Source organism: Eptesicus fuscus, chromosome 18 (genome assembly GCF_027574615.1).
Source record: "Eptesicus fuscus isolate TK198812 chromosome 18, DD_ASM_mEF_20220401, whole genome shotgun sequence".
Classification (NCBI taxonomy): domain Eukaryota; kingdom Metazoa; phylum Chordata; class Mammalia; order Chiroptera; family Vespertilionidae; genus Eptesicus; species Eptesicus fuscus.
This window is the reverse complement of record NC_072490.1, coordinates 321,912-347,864: the sequence shown is the minus strand read 5'-3', so window position 1 is coordinate 347,864 and position 25,953 is coordinate 321,912. Positions and strand designations below refer to the sequence as shown.

At 54.7% G+C, this 25,953-nt stretch overlaps 2 protein-coding genes across 2 annotated transcripts in view; one reads left to right on the top strand and one right to left on the bottom strand.

Moving 5' to 3' along the window:
• The window catches only part of NBEAL2 (neurobeachin like 2), a 28,193-nt gene extending 24,917 nt beyond the window's left edge, over positions 1–3,276 (bottom strand). The window contains exon 1 of the mRNA XM_054729926.1: positions 3,007–3,276. Within this exon, the coding sequence (XP_054585901.1) occupies positions 3,007–3,057 (51 nt within the window). The 5' untranslated portion in view covers positions 3,058–3,276. The remainder of the gene's footprint in view (positions 1–3,006) is intronic.
• Positions 3,277–5,697: 2,421 nt separating this feature from the next.
• Positions 5,698–25,953, top strand: part of CCDC12 (coiled-coil domain containing 12) — a 39,638-nt gene continuing 19,382 nt past the window's right edge. The window contains exon 1 of the mRNA XM_008156001.3: positions 5,698–5,880. Coding sequence (XP_008154223.1) covers positions 5,785–5,880 — 96 coding nt within the window. The 5' untranslated portion in view covers positions 5,698–5,784. The remainder of the gene's footprint in view (positions 5,881–25,953) is intronic.

Below are 25,953 nucleotides of genomic sequence, written 5' to 3'. Positions count from 1 at the left end.
TCAGGGAGGGGTGGGCAGAGCAAGGTCCACTCCACCTCTGACCTGACCTCCCTGGAACCCTGAGTCCTCAAAGGCAAAACTGGGGAGTTCAACCTGGCTCCCCACCTGTGACCTCAATGTATGTCCCATCCTGACCTTTGTGACCTTGAGTGCCCCTCAGCTCTGGTGTCCCCCTCCCCCCCACAGTGTTCCTTTTCACTGGGAGGCTTTTGAGGGACATCCCTGCTCCAGCAGAAAAGGGGACACTCATTTGCATGTTATTTTGCATAAACTTTCCATGCTGCCCTACAGCTAGCCTGTTGGGTGCTGTCCCCTTCCTCTCTCACCCCTTCCCCATGCCCTCCCCTGGGGAAGCCCTGGTGGGTGGAGTCCTCTGGATATGCCCCCACCGGCCCCCAGACCCCCGTCACTCCACTGTCCTGTTCTTGCTCCTGCTGTTTCGGTCCTGAAGCCCTTACAGCCCAAACTCAGCCTCCTCTGGCCCGGCTTCCCTGATTGGTCACTGCTGTGGCTCTCTCTGTCCAGCCACTCAGCTGGACCCAAGGGGCACCTACTACATGTGAGACGCTGCGGCGCCCCGGCGTAGCAAGTACAATGAGGGCTACATGGGGACCCTGGGCTGAGGTCTGGCTTGGTATGGGGAAAAGGGAGGAAGGTCCCCCGGAGAACACAGCCTGTGCAGCCCCTGCCCATGGGACAGGCAGAAAAACACAGGGTGGAGGCTGGGCCCGACCTCTGCCCCAAACTTGTTTGCTGACCTTGGTGTGACCCTGCCTTGGTGTCCCCACCAGGGCCCAGAGGGACCTCAGACTGATGATGCGGCTTCTTCCTGCAGGAGCACCCACAGCCCCTTCCCTCCCCCACTGGTAGCCCGGTGCTGAGCGGGCCCCGGGGGAGGGCATGGGTGGGTCTGGACCTGGGATCTATGAGGGGAGAGGAAGGGCAGCAAGGGGTTGCTCCCCAGGGCGGGCCAAGACCCACAACTGGGGAAACAGGTTTGCCAGCTGATGTCAGCTCTCACTGCTGAAGGGAGGGGCGCAGGTGCTGGGGGAGCCTTCTGGCTGGGTGGCCGGCCCACTCTGGGGTCTATTCACACCCTTTATCAGTTCAACCCTTTACCTCATCTTACCCGCCCCCCCGCTCCCCCCCCAGCACACACGCTGGGTCCCTAGCAGGGCTCCCGGCGGCACAGCCGCCTCCCCCGGAGCCAGCAGGGGTGGGGACAGCGTTCCGGGAGCAGGAGCAGCACCAAGTGGGCAGGAAGGCGGTGCAGTGCGGGCTTCCTCTCCGGGCAGCCTGGCCCCGCCTGGCTCCCAGTCCACACTCACATCCTGGATTTGTTTGCCAGGCCCGGGCTGCCCCCGGCCTGTCCAGGCTTCTAAGGCCGCAACCAGCCAGCTTGTGCCCCAGACCTGCCCTGTGAGGTGAGGAGCTGGGGGGCGGCGGGGGGGGGGGGGGGGGCGCACAGATACACCTCCTGAGGGAACAGGGGGGCTGACCATTTGCTGAGCTCATCTAGAGGGGGGTGCGGAGGCATCCTCCCTCAGCAGGGGCCGCCAGCCTGAAGACCCTCCATGAGGCTCCCTCAGTTTCATCACCTGGTCACAGGAGAAACGGAGGACCAAGAGCCTGCCATGGCCACGGGCAGGAGAGGCGTGAGGGTCAGGGGCAGGTGTCCCTCTGATCCTTGCTCCTTCACAAAGACCAGCCCTTGGAGATGGAGACAGGCTGGGGTGAGGGACCCCGGTGGGGCCAGGGACGCAGCAGCCTCCTCTGGCCCGGACCAGTCCTACTGGCCACCCCTCCGCAGGGTCCAGGCCGCTCTGAGGCCAGGGCTGAGCCACATCTCCAGAGAGGGAAGCTCAGAGGTGCACAGAGCTTGCCCTGGTCACACCAAAGAAGGACTCGCTTCCATCCATACACTGCCTCCTGCCCTCTCACCACTGGAGTGGACTCCAGAAGCTGTGGCCCTCATGGCCTGGATTCCAGGTCCCTGGGGCCCCCACGCCGGCCTGTAGTCCCGGGAGATGGCCGGACAGCCTCTTCACAGAGGGCCAGCTGATCTGAGCACGAACTTCCCCCAGTGACCAGATCAGGGGCGCACAATAGTCCATTGTGCCCAGGGCACACCTGAGCCAGGAGCGAGATGCCAAGCAGGTGCAGGGAGGGAGGCTGGTGCTGGGTGAGGGGAGAGGGCATTATCCCGGGAGTCCTCCCTGCTGTGGATGCAGAAGGAAAGTGGGGGCCTGTGTGAACCAGACAGAGTTTGAGGAACCCCGGGTTCTCAGCTCTGACGGACGCCTGGGTGGGTCCCCGCCTTCACCTTCTGAAGCCATTGGAGGCGGCCGGCCTCGGAGACCAGACACAGGACAGGGAGCTCCGCGGGAGGGGCGTCCCTCCATCCCTTTCAAACTTCCCTCCTAGCTCAGCCCCTACCCCCACGCTCAGCATCTAAGGCACACCTTTCCTTCTGCCTGGACCCGGTCCGGCCCCAGTGTGGGGTGAAGGGGCGCTCACCGCTGCCCATCCCCTGGGGAAGCAATGGTGTCCGAGCGGACCCGCAGCGGGGACGCCGGCTGCACACCCCCAGCTCACTCAGACCCCAGGGCGACGGGGCCACACCTGCAGGAGGGGCCAGGCCAGATGCAGACCCAGCCTCGCCGCTCCTCCCGACCCCGCCAGACCCCGCCAAGCTTTCCTTTCGTTTCCCAGCCTCAGTTTCCCCACTTGTAGAAGGGGGAAGTGCCGGGCCGCGGTCCAAGCCCTTCTCCGGCACCACCGAGGTGCGCGGTCCCCACCCTCAACAGGATCTGCCGCGGTGCGCACCCGCGAGGACAGGCCCCCAGGTGTAAGGCGCACGCGTGTGCGCGCAGCCCGGCACCCCCTGCGCGCGCGCGTCTACGCGGCCCGGGTGGCTCCGGGCGCGGGGCGCAGGTGCAGCAGGTGCGGGGCGCGCGGATCTGGGGACCCGGGGGTCGCGGGGCGGGCGGGGCGGGGCGGCCTCACCTGCGTGTAGTACCGCAGCCACAACTCGTAGAGTCGCTCCGAGGCGGCCATGGCCCGGCCCGGCTCCGGCCCTGCTGCGCGCCACCTGCCGCCGCCACCTCCTCCGCGCCGCCCGCCGGTTGCCCTCGGCCAGGCCCATGGGCGGCGGGCGTCACTCCGGGGCGGAGCGGCGAGGTACTCCCCGGGGTAAGTCGTCCTGGCCCCCGCCGCTGAGCCACTCAAAGCTGCACGCTCCTCCTCGCGGCCGGCCTCCGCCCCGCTTCCTGCACTTGGCGGCCGCCACCGCCGCCCCGCCTCTCCTGGGACCGTGCTCGGGGCGGAGAGCGGGCGGGAGGAGGAGCCTGAGGTCAGGGCGGCCCGAAGGGTGCCCCACAGCCCCGCCTCCGCGGCCCGCGCTCCCCCAGTGCCTGGGGAAGGGCCTCGCTGAGCCCCACGAAAGTCGGGGTCAGGTGTTCCCGAGTTGTCCCGGGACGCAGCCTGCCTGGCTGGCCTTGCCACCATTTGTGCAAAGGAAAGGCTTGCGGGGTGCGGGGAAGGCGCTGCGGGCCGTGGGCAGTGTCCAGTGTCCTTCGACAAGTAATTGTAACAGTAACCATGGCGACCACTTGTAGAGCTGACCACGTGCAGGTGCTGCTTTAAGCGTCTTATAGGCAGACCGAGTACTACTTTAAAAAAAAAATTTTTTTAAAAATTGACTTCAGAGAGGAAGGGAGAGAGAAACACCAATAATGAGAATCACTGATTGGCTGCCCCCTGCACACGTCCCCTCCTGGGGATGAAGCCCACAACCAGGGCGTGGGCGCTGCTGGGGAGTTGAACCCAGGACCCTTCAGTTCGCAGGCTGAGGCTCTATCCACTGAGCCAAGCCGGCGAGGGCCCAAGTGCCACTTTTTCTGCATCGACTGTTGGTGGAGCAGAATGGGGGTCAGAGAGCAGCAGAACCCGCCTGAAATGACCCCCTGGAAGAGCAGTGCCCTCACCCGTGGGGCAGATCCCGGGGAGATTTAGCCAAGCTCTCCTGGGTGCGCTGGTGGAAGCAGGGGCCGCTCCAGGTTCAGTGCTTACTTCACATATTTCGAATTCTTTAACCTTAAGAGGTTAGAGGCAAGAGGGTGCCTCATGCCTTTGTTTTGCAGGAGGAGAAACGGAAGCCCAGAGGGGCCAAGGTAGGACTACCTGGGCAGCCAGGGGCAGCACGGACAGGGACAAGAGGCCTGACTCACGCCTTGCTGGGCCCCTGCCACCTTCACCCCTAGGCTTCTTTCCATCAACCTTTCCCGCTGGCTTGGGAGGTGAGGGGGCCCTCTGGTGTTGAGGAGGGGCCAGGCCCTTGGTTGGGGCTGGGGGGAAGTTTGTGGGGCCCAGAAAAAGTGTAGGACTGGACCAGTCTGGAGCCCCTAGACCTTGGGAAGACAGACTCTGTCCCCACCCCCATCCCCATCCTGTTCTGTCCTCTTGGCTTCCTAGGCAGCCCTCTACACTGGCCTTTTCTCCTGCCCCGCCCATCCTACCACTGAGCTGACATTTCCTTTTTATTTTTTTAACATATTTTATTGATTTTTTACAGAGAGGAAAGGAGAGGGATAGAGAGTTAGAAACATCGATGAGAGAGAAACATCGACCAGCTGCCTCCTGCACACCCCCCACTGGGGACGTGCCCGCAACCAAGGTACATGCCCTTGACCGGAATTGAACCTGGGACCCTTCAGTCCGCAGGCCGACGCTCTATCCACTGAGCCAAACCGGTTTCGGCCTGACATTTCCTGAGTATCTGCTACCTGCATACCAGGCACCCCACCTGACGCAGGAGATAGGGAGCGAAAAGGCCCAGGTTAGTGAGATCAAGAAAGTCGTTTGGGGGAGCAGGGTGGGGGGCTGTGGCAAAGGGGCACTTATCTTCCCAGGTGGGAGGAGATGGAGTTTGGGGGACCCCAACATGTTGTCAGATCTTCACTTTAGCCAAAGGGGTCTCGGTTGTCAGGGCACGCTGATTAATGCAGGGAAGAGGCTACCAGGGAGCAGTGCCCTGGTGGCCACCTGGTGCAGTCCAGGCCAAACCAGCTCTCCTCTTAGTTCATGGGAACTAAGCTCTAGGGGTTCCTTGGGGCCCAGGCTGGGGATTGCTCTTCTCCAGGCTGGGTAGTCTGACCCCGGGTACTTTTCCACTCCAGGGGTGTTGGAGAGATGGGAGAGGACCACCCATGATCCCGAAGGGAAATTGCCATCCAGGCAAGCCCTGCATCGCGCAGGCTTTGTCTGAGCTGAGAGTGGACACAGAAGGGTCTAGGGGGCCCATGGACATCCATCCCAAGAGCCACTGATAGTGGACACAAAGGGAGAGGTAGACCTCTTGATAGGCTGGGGTCGGAGTGGCGAGTCAGAGAAGGCTTCTTGAAGGATTTGGAGCCTTGAAGAATCAGAACAAGTGCGCAAAGGTTGGGTCAGCGCATTCCAAGTGGCCGGCGTGGAGTGAGCTGTGGTTAGCGCTTAGGCAAAACCTGAGCGATCGACGCGCTCTGTTCTCCTTCACTCAGGTCTGATTCCACTTGCTGCTTTCTCACTGATTGACGTTGAACGCCTCAAGCTTTGCCCGCCCCCTACCGACTGGGCGAGTAGTAGGGGAGAGAGGGGGCGGGCCCTTCCATAGCAACTCAGCATAGATTGGCTTTCAGGACTTCCGGCTCTCTCATTTTCGTCCTCGGATTGGCTGTGAGAGTCATCTACTCATTGGGCCTGCGCAGTGTAAGACTGACGGCGAGGAGGGGGTTGGCGGGCAAGATGGCTGCTCCTGCGGCCGGTGTGGGCCGGCTAGAGGAAGAAGCGTTGCGGCGAAAGGAACGGCTGAAGGCCCTACGGGAGAAAACCGGGCGCAAGGTGAGGAGTGGGGGCGGGGGGGGTGAGGGGCGTGGCTGTGGTAGCCAGCGTTCGGAACCGGGGCGAGAGGGCTGGGAACTACCAGGAAAAGGCCGCTGCCGGCGACGCGCGTGCGCACGGGGCTGGAGCATGCGCGGGGCGGGCGACCGGGCAGTGGTCGGGGCGCTGCGGGCCCTTTTGCTCGCGGAATGTTGCCCGCGTGGGTCTCCAGAGCCGGCGGCCGTCTCAGAGGCTGGTTGGTGTGGGCGTGATGGGTTCGCGTCTGAACGCGCAGAAACTCCCGTTTCCCCGGGACCCAGCCGGCCTTCCACTTGGAACCTGGGTGCATCCCCTGAGTAGCGGAGCCGCCTCCGGACGCCCAGCTGGGACCGTTGAGGACAAGGCTCCAGAGGGAAAGGCCCATTCCTAGGTCAGGGGGGACCTGAGGCCGAGAGGACGGCGCTCAGTTCTTGCCCAGCCGACGTCTCGGGCATGGACTTCCTAAGCCGACTAGTTGCCACACTAGCAGGCTCTTCCCCTCCCTTGCTGCTGTTTTGACACCAGAATGGTCTGATTCCCTTTCTGCTTTGTCTTTCCGAAGTAATGGGGAGTCCAAGAAGAAGGAGAGCCTGGAGTTCACTGCCTGCAAACCCTGGCCCTGTCACTGGGGGCTGTGGGGCTGGGGACACATTGCTTCGTCTCTGTGAGCCCCCGTTTTCTTCCTAACAACCCCTGCACCCTCATTCATTCTCACCGGGTTATTTTGAGATCTAACAGGATCGTCTGTATGAAAAGGCCCTAAAGACAACGGAGGGATGGAGGTTGTTGGTTCTGCTCTTGTTGGATGGATGGAAACTCGGTCCTGAACGCAACAAAATACAATGCATGAAATATCTAGATGGGTGAGGGGTGGCGGGGGAAACAGGGACTCCACTTTCCAACTTAAAAATGAAAAAAAAAAAAAAAAATCAGGCTGGTCAGCCCGGCCCGTTTACTTTCTGCGTGGTGCGCTGGGGTTCCGTGGGAAAGCGAAAGGGGGGAATAAGAGTGAAGCTTGCCAGATTGACGTCTGCTTTTGTTGGCAACTTGTCAGCACTGTCTGACAGTTATCCCCACAAACCACCTGGCCTAGGGGACCTCAGGTTTCACTCAGCCTTTCAACAGCAGCTAGTCAACCTGTGTTATTGACTTGGGTTTAGGGCCCATGTTATTGGGACTGGGTTTGAGGTCAATACAAAGGACAAGGTGGCATCCACATCTTTAGGGCCCATGGCCATGGGAAAGATGCCCAAGGCCATCAGGAGATCTGGCCTTAACCCTACCAGACCTGAGGGCCTGAACCTAACTGTCCCCTATGCCTGGGCTCCTGAGCATTAAAGAGAAAAAATCAACATGATATAGAAAAATGTTAGTTACATGCAAACAAGTGGTTAGAATAAGATGGAACTTGGAGACATTGTAGAAAATAGGTCTAGGCAAAGTACCGAAAATTAGGTACAGCGGTATAGCGGCAGATTCGGAAATTACCGAAAAATGGGTACAGCAGTCTGGTAGGAATTCTCTTAATGGGCTGACAGTATAGCCTGATTTTTTTTTTTATTGTAAGAATATACACAACAAAATTTACCATTTAGAATGTACAATTCAATTTCAATTAAGTACATTCACAAAGGTACGTAACTATACCACTGTTTTCAGAATATCTTTATCCCAGCCCCTGGCAACCACCATTCTACTTTCTGTGTATGAATTGGACTCCTTTAGATCTGTCAGATAAGTAGAACGAGGGGCCCACGAATTCGTGCACCTTGAAAGGAACTGTGGGGACACGAGGCTGCAGTGGGCACAGGGGCGGGTCTTGGCCCCTCCTGCCACAGCCCCCAGTCCCCTGTCTGTGGGCAGCCCTGCTCCGCTGCCGATGCAGCGCTGAGGGCACAAAGCGATTGGGGCCGACAGCGGGTGCCAGCGGCAGCTGCTGCCTGGATCGCCCCTCAGGAGCAGGGGGAGGTGGGGAAGCCCTGAGGAGCGATCGGACCGGCAGCTGCCTCTCGCACCCACTGACGGTGCTGCTGGGCGCCTGCAGCGGGTGTGAGCGGGGCTGGCACCAGCAGCAGGTGCGAGCACCGGCAGGACTGCAGTGCGTGGGAGCAAAGAATTTTCAGTAACCACCAGAGGCTCGCTCTGATGACAGCAACCAACGCCCCCTTGGTCTGGCGCCCCCTGCTCACCTGCTTCACCATCCCACCACTCCCGATGCCCGCCATGTTCCGCGCGTGCCCCCTGGGGGTCAGTGCACATCATGGCGACCGGTTGTTCAGTTGTTCCGGTCTATTTGCATGTTAGTTAGCCTTTTGAATATAGAGATTATATAGCATTTGTCCTTCTCTAACGGACTTATTTCACTCAGCATAACGTCTTCAAGGTTCTTCCATGTTGTGTCATGTGTCAGAATTTCATTCCTTTTTAAGGCTGAACAGTATTCTATCGTATGTACAGTTGACCCTTGAACAATGATTAGGGGTGCCCAACTTCTCCCCCTCCACCGCCCCCCTGTAAAAAATCTGTGTATATCTTAAGCCAGCCCTCTGCATACATGGCTTCTCAACTTTGGGTCAAAATACTGTTTTCAATCCAAGGTTTGAATCGAGGTTGGGAAACCTGGGATGCTGAGAGCTGACTATGTATTTATTGAAAAGAGGTCTGCGTATAAGTGGACCTGTGTGGTTCGAGCCTGTGTTCTTCAAGGGTAAATTATATATACCACATTTTGTTAATTTTGACTGTTGTGAGCAATGAATGAGTCTCTAGTTTTAATTCCTTTGAGTATATACACAGAAGTGGAACTTGGGGATCACATAGTAATTCTATGTTTAACTTTTTAAGAAACCGCCAGACTGATTTCCATAGCAACCTTCTCATTTTACATTCCCAGCAACAGTGCACAAGAATTCCAGTTGTTGATTATAGCCATCCTAATGGGTATGAAATGGTATCACATTGTGATTTTGATTCATGTTTCCCTAATGATGTTGAGCATCTTCTCGTGCAACTGTGGCCATTTGTGTATCTTTGGAGAAATGTTTATGGAGCTCTTTTGCCAATTTTTAAATTGGTTTTTTGTTGTTGTTGAATTGTAGTACTTAATATATTCTGCATATTAACCCCTTATCAGATATGTGATTTGTAACTATTTTCTCCCATTCCCAAGGTTGCCTTTTCACTTTCCCGATAATGTACTTTGATGGACAAAGTTTAATTTTCATGAAGTCTAATTTATCTATTTTTTTTCTTTTGTTGATCCTGCTTTTGGTGTCAAACCTAATGAACATTGTCAAATCCAAGACTATGAAGCTTTTCTCCTATGTTTTCTTCTAAGAGTTTTAGCTTTTGTGTTTAGTACTTTGATCCATTCTGAGTTAATTTTTGATAACACTCCCACCAACTGAGCCACACCGGCCAGGGCTCTTTGGTTAAATTTATTCCTGAGTATTTTATTCTTTTTTGTGCTTTTGAGATTGTTTTCTTAAATTTCTTTTCAGATTGTTCATTGTTAGTCTGTAGAATTCAACTGATATATTTTCTGTTGATTTTGCATATTGGAACTTTGCTGAATTCATTTGTTAGTTCTAATAGCTTTTGTAGCCTCTCTTAGGTTTTCTGCATATCTATCTATATAAAAGCCTAAGCAACTGTTATGATGGAACGACCGGTTACAATGACGCACACTGACCACCAGGGGGCAGACGCTCAAGGCAGGAGCTGCTTCCAGTCCACAGGTCCCGATTGCCCAATTGAGGCCAGTCCCCGGGTTTGGATGGGGAACTGGGGGTGGGTGGCGGTGGATGAGGGCGGCGAGGGAAGGAGGAGGGGGTGAGGCGGGGAACTGTGCGGTGGCAGTGCATGGGCAGTGAGGGAAGGAGGAGGCGGCAAGGCGGGGAACCTGATCGGCCCTGATTGCCGGCCAGGTCTAGGGACCCCCACTTGGGCACAAATTTCGTGCACCGGGCCTCTATTAAAAACATATCTGTGAACAGGGATAATTTTACTTCTATCCTGATGCCTTTTATTTCTTTTTCTTGCCTAATTGCTCTGGCTAGAACTTTCAGTAACATGTTGAGTAGAAGTGGTGAAAGTAGGCATTCTTTTGTTTTAATTCTGATTTTAGGAAAATACTTTCAGTCTTTCACCATTGAGTGTGATGTTCAAATATGGGTTTTTCAAATATGGCTTTTATGTTGAAGTTTCCTTCTATTTCTAGATTGTTAAATGTTTTTATTATGAAAGGGAGTTGAATTTTGTCAAATGCTTTTCCTCATCAATTGAGTGAACATGTGGGTGTTTTTTTTGCTTTCTATTTTTGTATTACATGAATGGTTTATTGTATGTTGAGCCATCCTTGCATTTCAGGAATAAATTCTACTTTGTCATGGTATATAAACTTTTTAATCTGCTGAATTCAGTTTGCTAGTATTTATTGAGGATTTTGCATCAGTGTTCACGAGGGATACAGGCCTGTAGTTTCTTGTAGTGTTTTGGCTTTGGAATCAGGGTAATGCTGGCCTCTTAAAATGAGTTAAGAAGTGTTCCCTCCTCACTGTTTTTGAAGAGTTTGAAAAGGATTGGTGTTAATTCTTCTTTAAGTGTTCAGCAGAATTTACCAGCAAAGCCATTTAGCCCCAGGCTTTTCTTTGTTGGGAAGTTTTTGATAACTTATTCAGTTTCCTTATTAATTACTAGAGGCCCGGTGCACAAAATTTGTGCACAGGCAGGGTCCCTAGGCCTGACTGGCGATCAGGGCCGATCGGGGCCTTCCTTCGTTCCACGCCGCCCCCGGTGGTCAGCGCATGTCATAGCGAGCGATCGAACTGGTCCAACTACCAGGGGGACAATTTTCATATTAGGCTTTTATATATATAGGTAGGTCTGTTAACATTTTTTACTTCTTTATGAGTCAGTTTCAATACATTGTGTGTTTCTAGGAATTTTTCCCATTTCTTCTGTGTTTTCATGGTTGGCTTACTAATGGCTACTTTAATTGGGTTTACTCTTCACAGTTCTGGCTTCAGAAAGCTCTTGGCTGCAAGCTCATTTCTGAAAAAGTTGCATTCGGAAATCACATGGCTTTCTCTTGGAATTGAGAGGTCACTGCCTTTGTAGTTTCCTTGCATTCTTTTTAAGCAACAGGAGTTACTGTGCAATGGACACAGACACTGGGGCGGTGGGGGCTTGCCCTCGGGGGTGGGAGTGGTGGGGGGGTCAATTGGGGAAAAAAGGAGACATGTAATACTTTAAACAATAAAAAAAAAAAGTTATTGTGAAGTCACATTCTTGACACCACTGGAAGCTTTTTCCTTTCCTGGTGTGTCTTTTCTCTCCAGGATCTCTTAATTCCTTCCCACCCCCCACCCCCATATCTAGTCCTTTTCCAGCATGGAAGGGGAAATTGGAATATATTGTTGGCTTTTCAGTCACCAAGCTGTGGTATCAGTGGTAGATCAGTAGCAGGTGATAAAAGTGTTTGATTTGGTTCAGAATGGGTTATTGGAGCTGGTAATTCATTTCTTCCACAGATGTATACTGAACACCTACTGTGCACCAGTCATTCAGGCACTGGGGGTCCAGCAGTGAGTGAACAAAGCAGTCAGAAGTCGCTGCCCAACAAGCCTCCATGCAGCTCGAGAGAAGGCAGTCAAGCAGACATGTGTCGTGGTAGATGGAGGTGGTGCTGTGGAGAAAGGAAAGAGATGGGGAGTGCAGAGTGCACCTGTTTCCCCTGTAGCTCTCACCGGTTAAGCTTGTTGAGGGTTAACGTGGTTAATGATACCAGCTGCCTGGCTTATCTTATCTGGTCTGACAACCCTGGGAAGAAGGAAGAAGGGTGAGTTTATAATTGAAAACACTGACCGATAAAACTGAAGTTTTCCTCGAGGTCACGTACTAAGGTGTCCCAGGTGAGTGCTAGAGCTAGAAGGGACCGTGAGAACAGGTGGTGGTTCTCTTTCTTATTTTCTCGATTTTAGAGGGAGAGAGACAGAGAGGCATCGATTTGTTGTTCCTCCTACTTATGCATCCATTGGTTAATTCTTGTCTGTACCCCGAGCGAGGATCAAATCCGCAGCCTCGGCGTAGCAGGACGACGCTCGAACCAACTGGGCTCCCTGGCCACGCCTCACGTTACACTTTCTGATACCCTTTAGGTTTTGTAAATTACCTGCTCACAAACAGAGGCAGTAAAAGAGGATAGGCCCAAGTCCAAGCTGCCTCTGCGTAATGCCTTAATCCCCCTGGATTCCGATTCTGGCCCTCTACCGCCCTGGCGAGGACAGGTGTAGCCTTATGTGCCACAATTCCTTTTTTGTATTTGTCCCTATTGTGGCAAAATAGATGAACATAAAACTTGCCGTTTAACCATTTCTCAGGGGCATTAAGTATATTCACAATGTTGCACAATCATCACCACTATTTCTAAACTTTTTCATCATCTCAAACAGAAACTCTGCACCCCTTAAGCAATAACTCCCCATTCTTTTCTTACCCCAGCCTCTTGAAACCTCTAATCTTTCTGTCTCTGACTTAGCTATTCTATACCTCATGTAGGTGGAATCGTACAATATTTGTCCTTTTGTGACTGGCTTATTTCACTTACCATGAGTTTTCAAGGTTCATCCATGTTCTAGCATCTACAATCAGCCAACTTGTACCCCGATTGGGGGCGGAGCCAGCCAGCTGACCGCCCCCAGCCCCTCCCCCAGCCGGCCCAGCTCCAATCGGCCCCAATCGGGGCAGGCCAGCCGGGCCCCACCCGTGCATGAATTCGTGCACCGGACCTCTAGTGTTACAGAATTTTTTTAAAAAAATATTTTTTTATTGATTTCAGAGAGGAAGGGAGAGGGAGAGAGAGAAACAGCAATGATGGAAGAGAATCATCGGCTGCCTCCTGCACGCCCCCTACTGGGGATTGAGCCCGCAACCTGGGCATGTGCCCTTGACCAGAATCGAACCTGGGACCTTTCAGTCCACAGACCAAGACTATATCCACTGAGTCAAACCTGCTAGGGCCAGAATTTCATTCCTTTTTAAGGCTAAGTAATATCCCATTATATGCATACTAGAGGCCCAGTGCATGAAATTTGTGCACGAGTAGGGTCCCTAGGCCTGGCTGGCTATCAGGGTCAATCTGTTGGGCGACCGGTGGGGCAATCGGGGCCCCCACTCGCACTCACCTTGGCCTGGCGCCACCCGGTAACCTGCTTCACCATCCTGCTGCGGTCCCGCTCTTGTTGGGGCCCATTGGGTCCAGCAGCGCCTCCACTGCTGCCCGCTGCCAGCATCGCATTGCCAATGCCCGCCATGTTCTGCACCGCCCCCTGGTGGTCAGTGCACGTCTAACTCCCGGTTGGTTGAACTCCCGCCTGTGGGGACAATTTGCATGTTAGCCTTTTGTCATATAGGAGGATACCACATTTTGTTTATCCATTCATCTGTTGATGGATACCTTCATTGTGACTAACACTGCCACTGGTGTGGTGGTGTGCTTACTGTTGTATAAATATCTGTTGGAGCCCCTCTTTTCAGTTCTTTTGGGCATATACCTAAGGGATGGCATATCTGGGTCATTTTCTATGTTTAACTTTTAAAATACATTTGTATTAATTTCAGAGAAGAAGGGAGAGGGAGAGAGAGATAGAAACATCAATGATGAGAATTGATGCCTCCTGCACACCTCACACTGGGGACCTAGCCTGCAACCCTGGCATGTGTCCTAAGTGGGAATCGAACCAGTGATCCCTTGGTGCATGGGTCAGTGCTCAACCACTGAGCCACTGGCTGGGCATCTATGTTTAACTTGAGGCACCACCAAACTGTTCGCCACAGTATTGTACCATTTCCCATTACCACTAGCAGTGCATGATGGTTCCAGGTTCTCCACATTCTTGCCAACTCTTATCTGCCTTATAAAAAATTATGGCCATCCTACTGGGTGTGAGGTTTTAATTAGCATTTTCCTAATGTGGTTTTGATTAGCATTTTCCTAATGATTAGTGCTGTTGAGCATTTTTTCATGTGCTTATTTGCCGTTTGTACAGTCTTTGGAGAAATCTATTCATGTCCTCTGCCCATTTTAAAAAAATTGGATTGTTTGAGTTGTTGAGTTCTTTATATATTCTGGCTATTATACTGTTATCAGTTATGGAATTTGCAAATGTTTTCTTTCATTCTGTGAGTTGTTTCTTCACTCTCGGTAGTGTCCTTTGATGCACAAAAGTTTTTAGATTTTGATGAAATCCAAATTATCTATTTTTTCTTTTGTTACATGTGCTTTTAGTGTCATTTAATCTCCATAGCTCTTGAGTGACATTTCTATTAGGGTAAATGCCTGGAAGAAAGACAATCAAGGGTCTAAAGTTTGAGTTAATTTTCTAGCTCATAGTCATTTTTTGTGGGTCCTGTGAATGGTGAGTCTGGGACAAAGTATGGCCTGCCTGCTGGACAGACTCCAGCGTCGAGCTCACTCAGCTTGCTCTGCTGATGGAGAGTGCCTGCTTGCCCCATGCAGATGGCTCCTTGCTAGTCCACTGGCACTCAGTGGCCAGCCCATCACTGATACCTACTGTACGCATGGTTGTGCTCAAGGTGGAATTCGGGCATGGGGTTGATTTCCCTTGTGGTGTTCTCCTCTTCTTCCTAATGCCAGAATATAAACTCATGATGTCACAGTGATATTATGGAGGGACCAGTCCTGAGATTGTGACAGATGGAGATGAGATTAGGGTCATAAACTTCCCATATATTCAGTAAAGAAAACTTGGGTGTAGCCAGGCAGCTCAGCAGTTTTACAAAGCGCTTCCTTGTAGCCCACCTGATGGGATGGATTTATGAGGTTGAAAGAGGGTCAGAGGTCATGGAGCATAAGGGACTCTCCTGGATTCTAGCCCATGCAAGACTCCCTGAGGGCAGGGGACTCTGCACTGCTGTGGAACTGCCTAAAGTGGGTCCTGCAGGCCAGCCAGCAAGGTTGACAGGTGAGAGGACGACATACAATACTAGACTGTGCTGCTAGGGTTCATTTCCTGGGAAAGCCAGGCTGAGTCTGGGGATGCTTCATAGGAAGACTCCGTGGAACTTGAGCTGGGCCGTGAAGGGAGTATTGAGGTAGCTGGAAAGGAGTGTTCCAGGGGAGCAGGTCAGAGGGGGGAGCATCCATAGGCACAGAGGGGGGCCGTGGGGGATGCTCCAGAGGGTTTGACAGCAAGCAGTTGGCAGTGATGGAGGCGGGGTGAGGTCTGAAAGTGCTCCCGGCTGGGAGGACAGCCAGCCCAGGCACACGTTTCTGTATTGTATTTGAACCTTATTTTTTGGAGCTCACCCAGAAGTTCCAGGCTGGGTGAGGAGGTGAACAGTTCAAGGCTGTGCAGATGAAGCTCTGTGGCATCTCTGTGGTGCTGACCACTGGGGCAGTGTGAGGCCACGCCGTCCTCCTCCGACCTCTTCCTCAGCAGCCAAGTGGAGACTCCAAAAGGTAATGATCTTGGCACAAACACTTGCCCTTGGCTGTTGGATTTCCTGAGCATTTGGCCTGGATTGTGCTGTCTCTTTCTGCCCTGAGACAGAGGCAGACTGGTTGGGCAGCAGGCCAGGCCCTCGGGTTGGACGTGACCTCAGGGCCAAGGTCTGGCAGTCAGCTTGCAGGTTCAGCAGCAGTTCCTGTTTTTCACGGGGCTCTGGAGACCAGCCCTGGAGAGCAGCTCTGTTCAGTGGAACCGGATGCGATGCTGGTGGTGTTCTGTGTGTAACCTACGCTGCCCAGCACCATAGCCGCAAGCCACATAACTCTTCAGCCTTAAGATGTGCTAATGTGCCCTGGCTGGTCTGGCTCAGTGGATAGAGCATCAGCCTGTGGACTGAAGGGTCCCAGGTTCAATTCCAGTCAACGGCACATGCCCAGGTTGTGGGCTTGATCCCCAGTAGGAGGCAGCCTATCAATGATTCTCTCTCATCACTGATGTTTCTATCTCTCCTCTCCCTCTCTGAAATCAATAAAAATATTTTTTAAAATGTGGCTAATGTGACATTTTATTGATTTTAATTTTATTCCATCTTAATTACTTTACATTTAAACAGACACCCTTGACTTATGGCTGCCTTATTGGACAGCATCTCTGAGGACTTGCTCCATCTAGCCTCACTTATGAGGACCGTGTCTCTACCTAAACTCCCGCTTATTGAAAGCTAAGAGGTTAGTGGAGACTCAGATGACCATCAGATCAGCCTTGGAGCCTAGAATTGGGACAGAGGATTTGGAGTGGTCAGTCTTAATGGCCAGTGTCTCCAGCAGATGCTCACTCCTGGCCTTCTCTGTGGAGGTGCATGCTACGTTCAGAGCAGTGTAGCTGTGAACTGCACACTTCAGCATCCAAGCACGGGGCAGTGTGGGAGGGAGCAGTGCCAAGGTAGAAGAGGGGAGCACGCTGATACTTGCTGATGTGGGTGCATGGGGAGGGGTCCCTGGCCAGTATGGGGTGAGGGCAGAAGAGGAGCTGGAGGGGGGCTAGCAAGTATTGGGGGTTGTGGGGGCTGGATAGGGAAGAGCCCAGTGTGCTGGGTGAGGAGTCCGACTTGTCTGTGTTCTGCTCACCCCTCAGGAAGTTGCCTTCGTCTCTAACCCAATGTGGCACCTCCCCATGCTCAACAGCCTGGCTGCAAAGTCAGCTGAGGAGGTCGTGTGTGGGGCCTTTTGCAGGCTGGCTGTCAGCATTTACCTGGCAGTGTGTGACGGGATCTCACCATTAGCCCTTGGAGGTAGCTGTTGGTTTATCCCTGTTTAGTCGACCAGGAAACCTGGGGCTGAAGGGATCTCATGGCGATGCAGAACTCTGTCCCGTGTCCCTCTAGCCCTCTAGCCCTCACCCCAGCTGCTTGAGAACAAGCAGGTCTCCATCACAGACAAAAGTTGCCATCAGGTTACCTGGTGGGAGCCGCGGGCGCAGTGGAGAGAGAGGGCTTTGGAGCCAGGCAGACGTGGTTTAAATCTCAGCTCTATTCATCACATCTGTGGGACTCAGGACAGATCTTTAACCTTTGAGCCTTTCTCTCCTTGTCTGAAAAGTCGTGACAGCTCCTGACCTCCCCACTAGCTGGGTGTGCGGGGAGGGTGTCTGTGAAGTGTCCAGCTCGGGGCCTCGCACACCGGCCCTTCCTAAGTGGGGAGGTTGGGGTGGCCCTCCAGTCCTCTGCTGAGTGGCAGTGGGTGCACTGCCCTGTTTCCATTGGAAGCAAAGAGGACGTCCTCCTGTCCCCGGCTTTTTTCAGCAGAGCCCTGGTTCTTTGAAGGTGAAATTTCCCTTTCGTGTGAGGATTAGATGACCCAGGAAGTGGATTTGCAGAGCGCAGCCAAGGTGGGGTGTGTAGTCAGTCCCTGTTCTTCCCCAGGACCGACTTTCTCGGCCAGTGAGAGGGAGTGCCTTGTGGGCAGGCATGTGGGGCTCCCAGCACAGACACCTGTTGATGAGCCAGTATGGGGGCTTTGCATTGAGTCATCTCGCTGAGGCCTTGACTCGTGTGAAATGAAGATGTTTGCTCAATCAGGTTCTTAGACCTTTCGGTGCCTCTGGGTCTCCTGGGGAAACAGTTTGCAATCTCCTCTCTGGCTCCACCCTAGACCTTCTATCTTGGGTGTAGATCTTGGTGCAGAGCCTAGAAGTCCATGCATTTTTTACGTTCCACAGATGGTTCATTTTTCTGGAATCTCTGATCACTCTGGCTTTCTGTCACTGGAAGTTGAGCACCTCCTTCCCTGGAGCATGGCTGCCGTCCTCACTGTGGGAACTCTGCAGCCGCCCCCAAGCACACGTTTGTTGAGCACCAGCCGAGTGCCAGGGGCCTGGGTGGACAAGACTGCCTCTCTGCCTCATGAGGCGCCCACAGGAGGCGTGGCTGACAGTGCGAGTGTCAATGAGGGTAAAAGCAGGAACTTGTGAGGGCTCCGGTGGGAGTGTGTGGGGAGGGCAGTGCAGCTGCCTGAGCATGAAGGATATCGGTGTGGGAGATGGGGGTTGGGCCAGGGAGGAGGCAAGTGGCAGAGGGGATGCCAAGGTCTAGGGAAGAGCATTTCTGGCTGAGCAGGGAACTAGCTTGGCTCTTTGAGGGCCAGAAAGGATCTCTGGGTGGCAGGATTAGAGTGGAGGGTTGGGGGGCAGGGTGCGGTTGAGAATAGAGAGGGCCTGGAAGGCGGGGCCACTCCATAATGGGGGTGGGGAGGCCTGACTGTGTGGAGGTCGGAGGCAGCTGCATTAGCCCCCCTGTGAGGCAGGGGTGCCTGCTTCTGAGATGATCCATGGGGGGCAGAGTGGTTTTGAAGGGGAGGGGCGGGTCTGGTTTTGGCTGTGTGAGCCGAGGGCGACTGTTAGAGCTCTCCGCGGGGAGAGGCGGCAGGCGGGCATCTGGGCTGGATGGATGCTAGTGTGGGAGGGAGATGAAGCCCAGGGCTGGATGAGTTTAGGCAGCAAAGGTGAAGACAGGCATTTAGGAGGAATGGCTGGAAGTTGGAGGGGTGGGGGCCAGTGGTGCTGAAAGAAGCCGGTGAGGAAAGGGGGTCTTAGAGAAAGCCATCTCACCGTGATCTGATCATAATGTCCTAACTGGGCAGGTCGCGGTGGGCAGTCACACCCCTGGCACATAAACTTTTAGTGAAAGGTTTATCTTCGCCCTAAGCAAGCCCTGCCCTATGTTCCTGTGCTTCTGGGTTAATACACCTGCCGTCGGACATCTGCCGTCGGACATCTGCCGTCAGGCCCTTTCTGTGCTGGACCTGGGCAGAGCCTCACGTGTAGCCTCCTTCCCTCAGGGGCCTTCCCTTAATCCCAGCTCCCAGCTCCCCTGGTTTCTCTCCAGTTTTGTTTTGGAGGGAATCTACAGCTTGAACTTTTGAAAGAATTCCAAGAGGAAATAGAGTTGCTGTGGTAATGACGCCCTGTGGGGAGTAAAAGCCACTCTCCAGGGCTGTTCTGACTCAGGGCTGTCTAGAGAAAGCTGTGGCTGGAGCAGAAAACATTTGTCCTTTCAAGGATAGCGCCCCTCCCCCTGCACCTGGTGTTCAGGGCCGGCACCTCTAGAATTCACCCAGGCAGATTTGAGTCCTAAAGAAAGCACCTGCTTGATCCCTGCGAGCAGGGCTCTCCAGCCTGGGTGCAGGGCTCTCTATGGGAGTGGGAGTGCGCGTGGGGCCCTGTGGGGTGAGGAGTAAGTTACCTGGCTCTTCTGCACCCCTGGTGTTACTCTTATTTTCTTTTAACTATATTTTTATTGATTTCAGAGAGGAAGGGAGAGACATAGAAACATCAATGATGAGAGGGAATTATTGATTGGCTGCCTCCTGCACGCCCCACACTGGGGATGGAGCCCGCATCCTGAGCATGTGCCCTGACCAGGAATTGAACTGTGACCTCCTGGTTCATAGGTTGATGCTCAACCACCTAGCTACACCGGCCTTACTCTTACTGTGGAGTGTCTGCTGAGTGAGGGCAGACTGGGATCAGCAGGGAAACAGCCGTGTGTGCTCCTATACGCCATGGACAGGAGGGAGGGCTGGCGGCAGGACACGGGATGGGGGGTGACACTTGCCCACAGTAGGCTCCATGGAGGAGGGGGCTTCTGGACCCACTGAATGCACGGTCTCTGCTTTATCTCGCTGGTTGGCGTCGGGCTCATGTCCCCACGTGGGCTCTCTGTAAACTGGCAGAGGGGCTGGGAAAATACTTGCCGAGGGATGGAGTGGAGGGCTGGTAGGGCAATAGCTGTTTGGAGGCGTGGAACTGGGGGAGGGGCAGGAGCAGGAGCAGGGCAGGCCAGAGTGGAGGTGGTCTGAACTTGGGGAGATCATCTTTGTAAGCCCCCTCCCACCCCAGGGACCTCACCCCACACACTGCGGCTAGCCTTTTCTGACTTGGACTCATCTCTGCATTCATGTAGGGTCCGCCCTTCTAAACTGGGCAGCTCAGGGCAAGGGCTGGGTCTTCCTCTGGGCGACACTGGTGGCAGCTGGGTGAACGGAGGGAAGAGAAGGGCCTGCGTGCAGGGAGGCATGTGCCCCTCTTCGGCAGGGGTGGGGCAGTGGGCATCATCTGAGCAGTGGATTCCATGGCCTCACGCTGCCGTCACGGGGGAGCATCAGGCTCCGCTGTCCTCATCACCCTGCCCGGTTGTTGCCCACTGAGGAGGACTCGCCTGGCCATCCCCTGGGCTCCCTCGTGTGACGCCCCTGCAGCCTAGGAGCGTGCCTTCTCAGCCTCTTGGCCCAGCACATGGTTAAAAACACCCGGCGCTTCCGCAGGAAGTAGATATGTGTAGGTGAGGGTTAAAAGAGCTTGTTTAAGCAATATTTCTCCCACAAATGTGCCAGTTCTGACTTGCAGTTTAAATTTGGTTTTAATTAGGATTTTATCACTTGTAGATCACACCAGGGAGGAGACAGCTAGCTGTCTTACCTTGACTTCTTAGACTGTGACACTCTTTGAGAAGCAGCTGATCAGAGGTTAAAAGAGGTTACAATAGCTCCTAGGAGCAGCACACTGTGTTGCTCTGTAAACCCCTGGCTTGTCTGGGAAGAGACTTGTAAATAATTTGCTTTTCTAGCTCAGGTCCCATGTTGGGGCCTGTGTTGGGATGGAAGGAGGGGAGGCTGGACCCCAGGCCTGGTTAGCACCCACTGCCGAGTGGCTGTTGTGATGAACTTGGACTGGCGGGTTGCTGGGACCCAGTCCACAGATCACTTGTCCTGCGCCCAGCTTCTCCATTGCAAAGTGGTTGCCTGCTGGCCTCCCAGGGACTCCCTGTGGGTTGGGTGAGCTCTTTCTGCCCCCAAGAACCAGCGTGAACGTGGGGCGCAGGCACTGGGTGGCTCAGAGAGTGACCTGAGCACTCAAGTTCCAGTCGCCTTCCAGTGGCGTCAGCACCAGGTGAAGTGGGCAGACCAGCCAACGTGAGCCCAGAGGCCTGCGGTTCCGCATGAGCTCTTGCCCTTCTGCCCCACACTACCTGGACCTCCCGTGTCCTTCAGGACGCTTACGTTGCCTGAGAGATTGCTCTGTCTCCTCATCAGGCCTGGTCTGTCCAGAGCTCACCCTGGTGACCACAGCAGGCCCTCAGGCAGCTTGGTGTGGCCTCATACGGTCACTTCCTCCACTGGGTCAGCCTCTGGAGGGATGTGGTCTGGCCCAGGGCGCCTCAGTTGGCCATGTGGTAGAAGCATGGCCTGGGAGAGGGCAGGCTCCTGGGAGATTCGGATTTGCAGGTCTTAGCCTGGAAGATTCTGACTTGGTGGGTCTGTTTAATACTGGTTCCTCCTGTGTGGATGATATTTGAGGCCTTGGTAGCCCCAACAGTTTGTGGTTTTCTTACTTTTCTCACTTGGTAAGGATGGCCCTGGTCGCACTTCTCTGGTTCCTGTGCAAGGAAAGCACACCCAGGCCTGGGGCTGTTTGAGAGTTTTGGAAGCATGATGCAATCAGAAAACCTCAGTTTAAATGCTGACCGTCTTTTTGGAGCGGTGAGCCATTGGGTAAATCCCTCAGTTCTGAGCTTGGGTTTGGAGGGGCTGGTAATACCTGATCCCAGGTAGCTGTGCACTAGAGGGAGGTGGGCAGCTTTGGGAGTGCTGCGTGGCATGTGGAAGGGAGCTCCAGGCAGACTCACGGGCAGCTGCCCGCTGCCGGCCTGGAAGTGAAAAGGTGGCTCTCCCGATCATTTCCAGCTTGTTTTTTTCAGTGGCTTCCACCAATGACCTTTGCCCTTTTCTTTCTGGTATTTTCTGAATGTCCTTTATAAATAACCCGCTAATCCCATTGTTGCTGCCTCCCTGCCTGTCCCTGGACTTACGCTGGTTCTCAGTGCTTGTGGGCTCAAGTCTGGAGCCGGGCTGGCCTTCCCTTCTTTCCTACTGCACCGGCTCCCCGGCTGGACGCAGGCTCAGGCTACCCCACTCCTTCCAGTCACTCCAGCACTCCCTGCCCTGCCCGTTCCCTCTTCCCAGCAGGGACAGCCTGCTCGCCCTCAGGTGAGCGTGAGCTCAGGTGTCCTCTTCTCAGCTGTTAGTCACTGGGCACTCCCAGAGCACCAGGAAGCCAGGGCACTCACGTTGGACAGCGCATGGAGCCTATGCATTCACCCGTCTGCTTCCTCTTCCCCCGGCCCTGAGCTCCGAGGGCAGTCCTGTCTCGTCACCTTTTTGTCTGCCAGATGACAAGCCCAGAGAAGCTCTGCAGATACTTGAATGAAGAAAGGAAGGAGCTGGGCAGGGTGGGCATTGGCTGGACTGAGGGTTTTCTCAGGGAAAAGCAGGCCTGCCCTGTGGGAAGAGTTGAGAGACTGACTTAACAGCCTGCCGGCTGCAGTCCTGGCCCCGGATGAGCCCCCTGTGTGAAGTCTGGTTAGATAACTAAGTTTCCAGAATCTGTTGTTTATGCATGGACTGGAGGCGCTTTGACATTTGTCCACATGGGAAAGAGCTGCTCGTTTTAGTTGGTCACGGGCTGGGAAGCCAGTGCTGGGATGTGGCCAACAGGAGGCCTGATGTGGTCTTGTTGGCAGCTCTGGGAGCTCTTTGGGGGAGCCCAGAATTGGTGTCAGCAGGCCTGTGTGCCTAGGCTGTGTGTGGGAGGTGAAGGGTGTCACTTTCAGGAGCCGCTCCCTGGGGTGTTCAGCTTGCTCTTTGCATCGGGCCCAAGGACGGTGAGCACAGGAACCAGGCTGCCTCCTCGCGCGGCTCAGCCTCAGAACCCGTCTGCTGCGGCTCCTGTGTGAGGGGGAGCCTGTTTGCTTTCCAGCCGGCAGGCCAGACGTCAGCGGCGTCCTCAGGACCAGAGTGTGGGTGGCGGTTCCATTCCCCCAGACGGACCGGCTGGGCCTCCCCTCCTGATGACTCGGCTGCCTCCTGTGAGGATGGGCAGGGGTCCGGGCCACGCCCAGAGCTCCCTGAGGGGGACTGATACCTGGACAGTCTCCCTGAGGGGGACTGATACCTGGACTGATACCTGTTGTGACTCCCTCGCTCCTCCTTTCATCCCCCCGTGGAGAGGAAGTCCTGGTGGTGGTGAGTGGGCTTCGTGGCAGGAGCCGTTGTGCCCTCCAAAAAAAGGGAAGTGGTGGGGCCGGGTGAGCGGGTGGGAGGTGACCTCGTGGTCACCATCAGTTAATTTCTCAACTGAAATGTTCTCTCTGAATTGGGGAATGTGTGGCCTGATGGGAGGGCACGCGGCCTGCAGTGCAGCTACTGGCTGGGCCTCTCGGCCCAGTTTGGGCTGCAGGAGGGACCTGGTGTGTGCAGGTCTGTCTTCCCTCCTCTCCTCTCAGCATTGCTGGTTAGTGTTTTGTGTGGTTTTTTTTTAAAGCCCGAGAAAGGTCATAAGACATTGCCTAGGCTGTGTTGGGCGTGAGGGCCAGCCATGGTTTCCTGCTTCCCCGTTGAGCCAGCGAAGGAAGGCCAGGAGGGTCTGTTCAGGGTGTGAGTACTGTCAGGACAGTGAGCGCCAGACAGCTGGGTTCCTCGAGTTGCTTTTGTTTTTAATCGTTTCGTTATTAAATCATTTTGACTGCAGAATTAAAGGAAGTGCAGAAATGCTTCCCACAGTTGTGTTGTGTAGCCCGTGGAGTCCTTGGCCACAGTTGAGCTCATGGTCTGGGTGTGGGCTCTGGGCCCCTGGTGTGTCATCTTCATGGCGCCGCCCATCAGGTTGCTATTTTAGGGACCACTGTGGCCGGTTGCAGAGCCGCTGGCCTGCCTAACGGTGCCCGGCAGGCCGGACTCGCCTCGTAGCTCCCGCTCTCCTGCGGATGAGACGCAGCCACAGAGGATCACCCGCTCCTACCTCTCGCGATGCTCTTCCGGGTGGGAGTTGCTCCTGGTTGCTTGGTCATGCCCCTCGAGTGTCACCAAGAGGAGGTGTCAGCCTGGTGGTTGTGAAGCGGGCTGTGGCAGCTGTGATGCTGAGGTGCCATTAGACCCCAGTGAGACCACCTGTGTGTGAAGGGGAGTAGGGTTTGAGCAGAGCGCTGGGCAGTCTAGACCTGAGCCCACCCTAACCCTTGGGCCCTACAGCACTGAGTGTGTGAGCCAGGGTGGGTTAACTGCACCCCATTTTTCTCATGTGCGAAAGGAGAAAGCAATGCTGACCTTACTAGATTTCTAGATGACTAATTATACTGATAATTTAATTAACAAAATGATTAATTGCCTGGTGTACTGTCATGACTGCTGTTATTGCAGAGATGAATGGCAGTTGGGTCCAGCCCTCTCCAGAGCTCCCCTTTACTAGGAAGTCTAATTTTAGGGAACCTAGTTAGAGGTGATCCCTGCCACACCCCTAAGAAGTGGGCATGGCTGGGATTTCCCCCTCATTTTACAGGAAAAGAAGATAATGTTGGAGGGGAGGACAGGACAGATATTACGGGTGAAGGAGCAGATGTGTGGCAGCAGAGAGCTAGGCTGCCAGTTGTCTGCGTCCCCAAACTGAGAAGAAGCGTGTGGGGTCTGACACGCACAGACCTGAGTTAGGTCTGAACTCAGCCCCTGGATCCGTGGGCAAGCCTGTTGGGAGTCTGGCTGTTGGGAGGCTCAAACCAGGTGGGGGAGAACTTTATCTCTAAGGGGGATTCGCCTGTGAGTCCTGCCTCTCGCAGTGTCGGAGGTTCACCCATTCATCCATTCACTATTGCTCCACCTGGTGCTGTGTGCCAGGTGCTGGGAGCAGTGACGGACAGGCCTCTGGAGTGTCCGACCTAGGAGGGAAGGCAGAGGGAGGCAGAGCCTGGTGACGGCACACGCAGCTGCATCCGTGCCGGCACAGTTGTCAGAGGCCTGCCTGGAAGAGAGGCCTGCTGACATGGGTGCAGCCTGCAGCCCGCACAGGAAAGCGCCGAAACCCACCGGGGTTTTGTGGTGGGTGCAGAGCCAGGCTTCTGTGGGGAAGCTCACAGGTGTGCCTGTTCCTGAGGCCGGGGCCTCTGGTCACTCATCCTTGAGGGAATCAGCCATTCTTCCTTTGAGCCTCATTTTTAAAAATCAAAAGTTTGTCATCTGCAGAAACTTGGCAAAAAATAAAGTGCTATTCCGTGCGCACATTGCTACATTTAAAATGTCGGATATAGGTCATTTTTTCTGATGGCTGGTCTGACAGTAATGGGCCTTCCGTGTCCCAGGCTGGACCTGGGCCTTGGATCCTGGGTACCTGTTAAGTCTCTTGTGGTCCCTAAAAGTCAACAGGGTGCCTGCTTTCTTGGGTTTGGGGGTGGGGGTTAGGGCAGGATGGTGGTGGTGAAAACAGGGAACATCTCGTTTCCAGGAAGATGCAGCAAGGGTCAGAGGTCAGGGTTCAATTTAGGCCCATCGCTGATGGACATTAGGGGTTGGAATCCCCAGGATGCCATTTCCCACAGTGGGTGTCACGTGGGGTCCTGCATGAGACAGTGGACTCGAGTTACCTTGTTTAACTCTCAGCCCCCTCTCACAGGGGAGGAAACCGCCTCCGAGGTCCCGCCACTGGTCAGCAGCGAACCTGAGACTGACTGACCACCTGCCTGTCCAGGCGTGTTGCCTGGCTGCCTCCACACCACAGCCCCCCACGGGAGTTTGGAGCCTTGCCTGGCTGCCAGGGGAGCTGTTCCAGGCTGGCTGTGTGTGAAGGACCTCGGCATGACCTTGCGAGGGCTTCTTTCCTATTGGGCCATGGAGCAGTGGGAGGGGCCCTTTAAGCCTGGGCACACTCCCAGGGCACACTCCCAGTGCTAGCTGTTCCCTCTGCTGCCCTTCCCCTGCACCCCCTGCCCCTCTCCCACTCAGCCTCTCCAGACACCCCATGTGCCACCCAAAGATCCCCCCCACACACACACACACACACCGTGCTGTTGACACTTCCTTTCCTCCTCTGGGTCACTACCCCCTGGACGAGCTGAAGAACTGTGGGTTTTCACTCCAGAAGACGAGCCTTTCCCCGCTGGCCTGTGTGTGTCTGGTCGTTGACCTCTGGGATCCTGTCCACGCACCCACGCTGGGTGCCCACCTTGGTCTGTGAACACTCGGTGCCCGCTCGTTCTTTTTTCTCA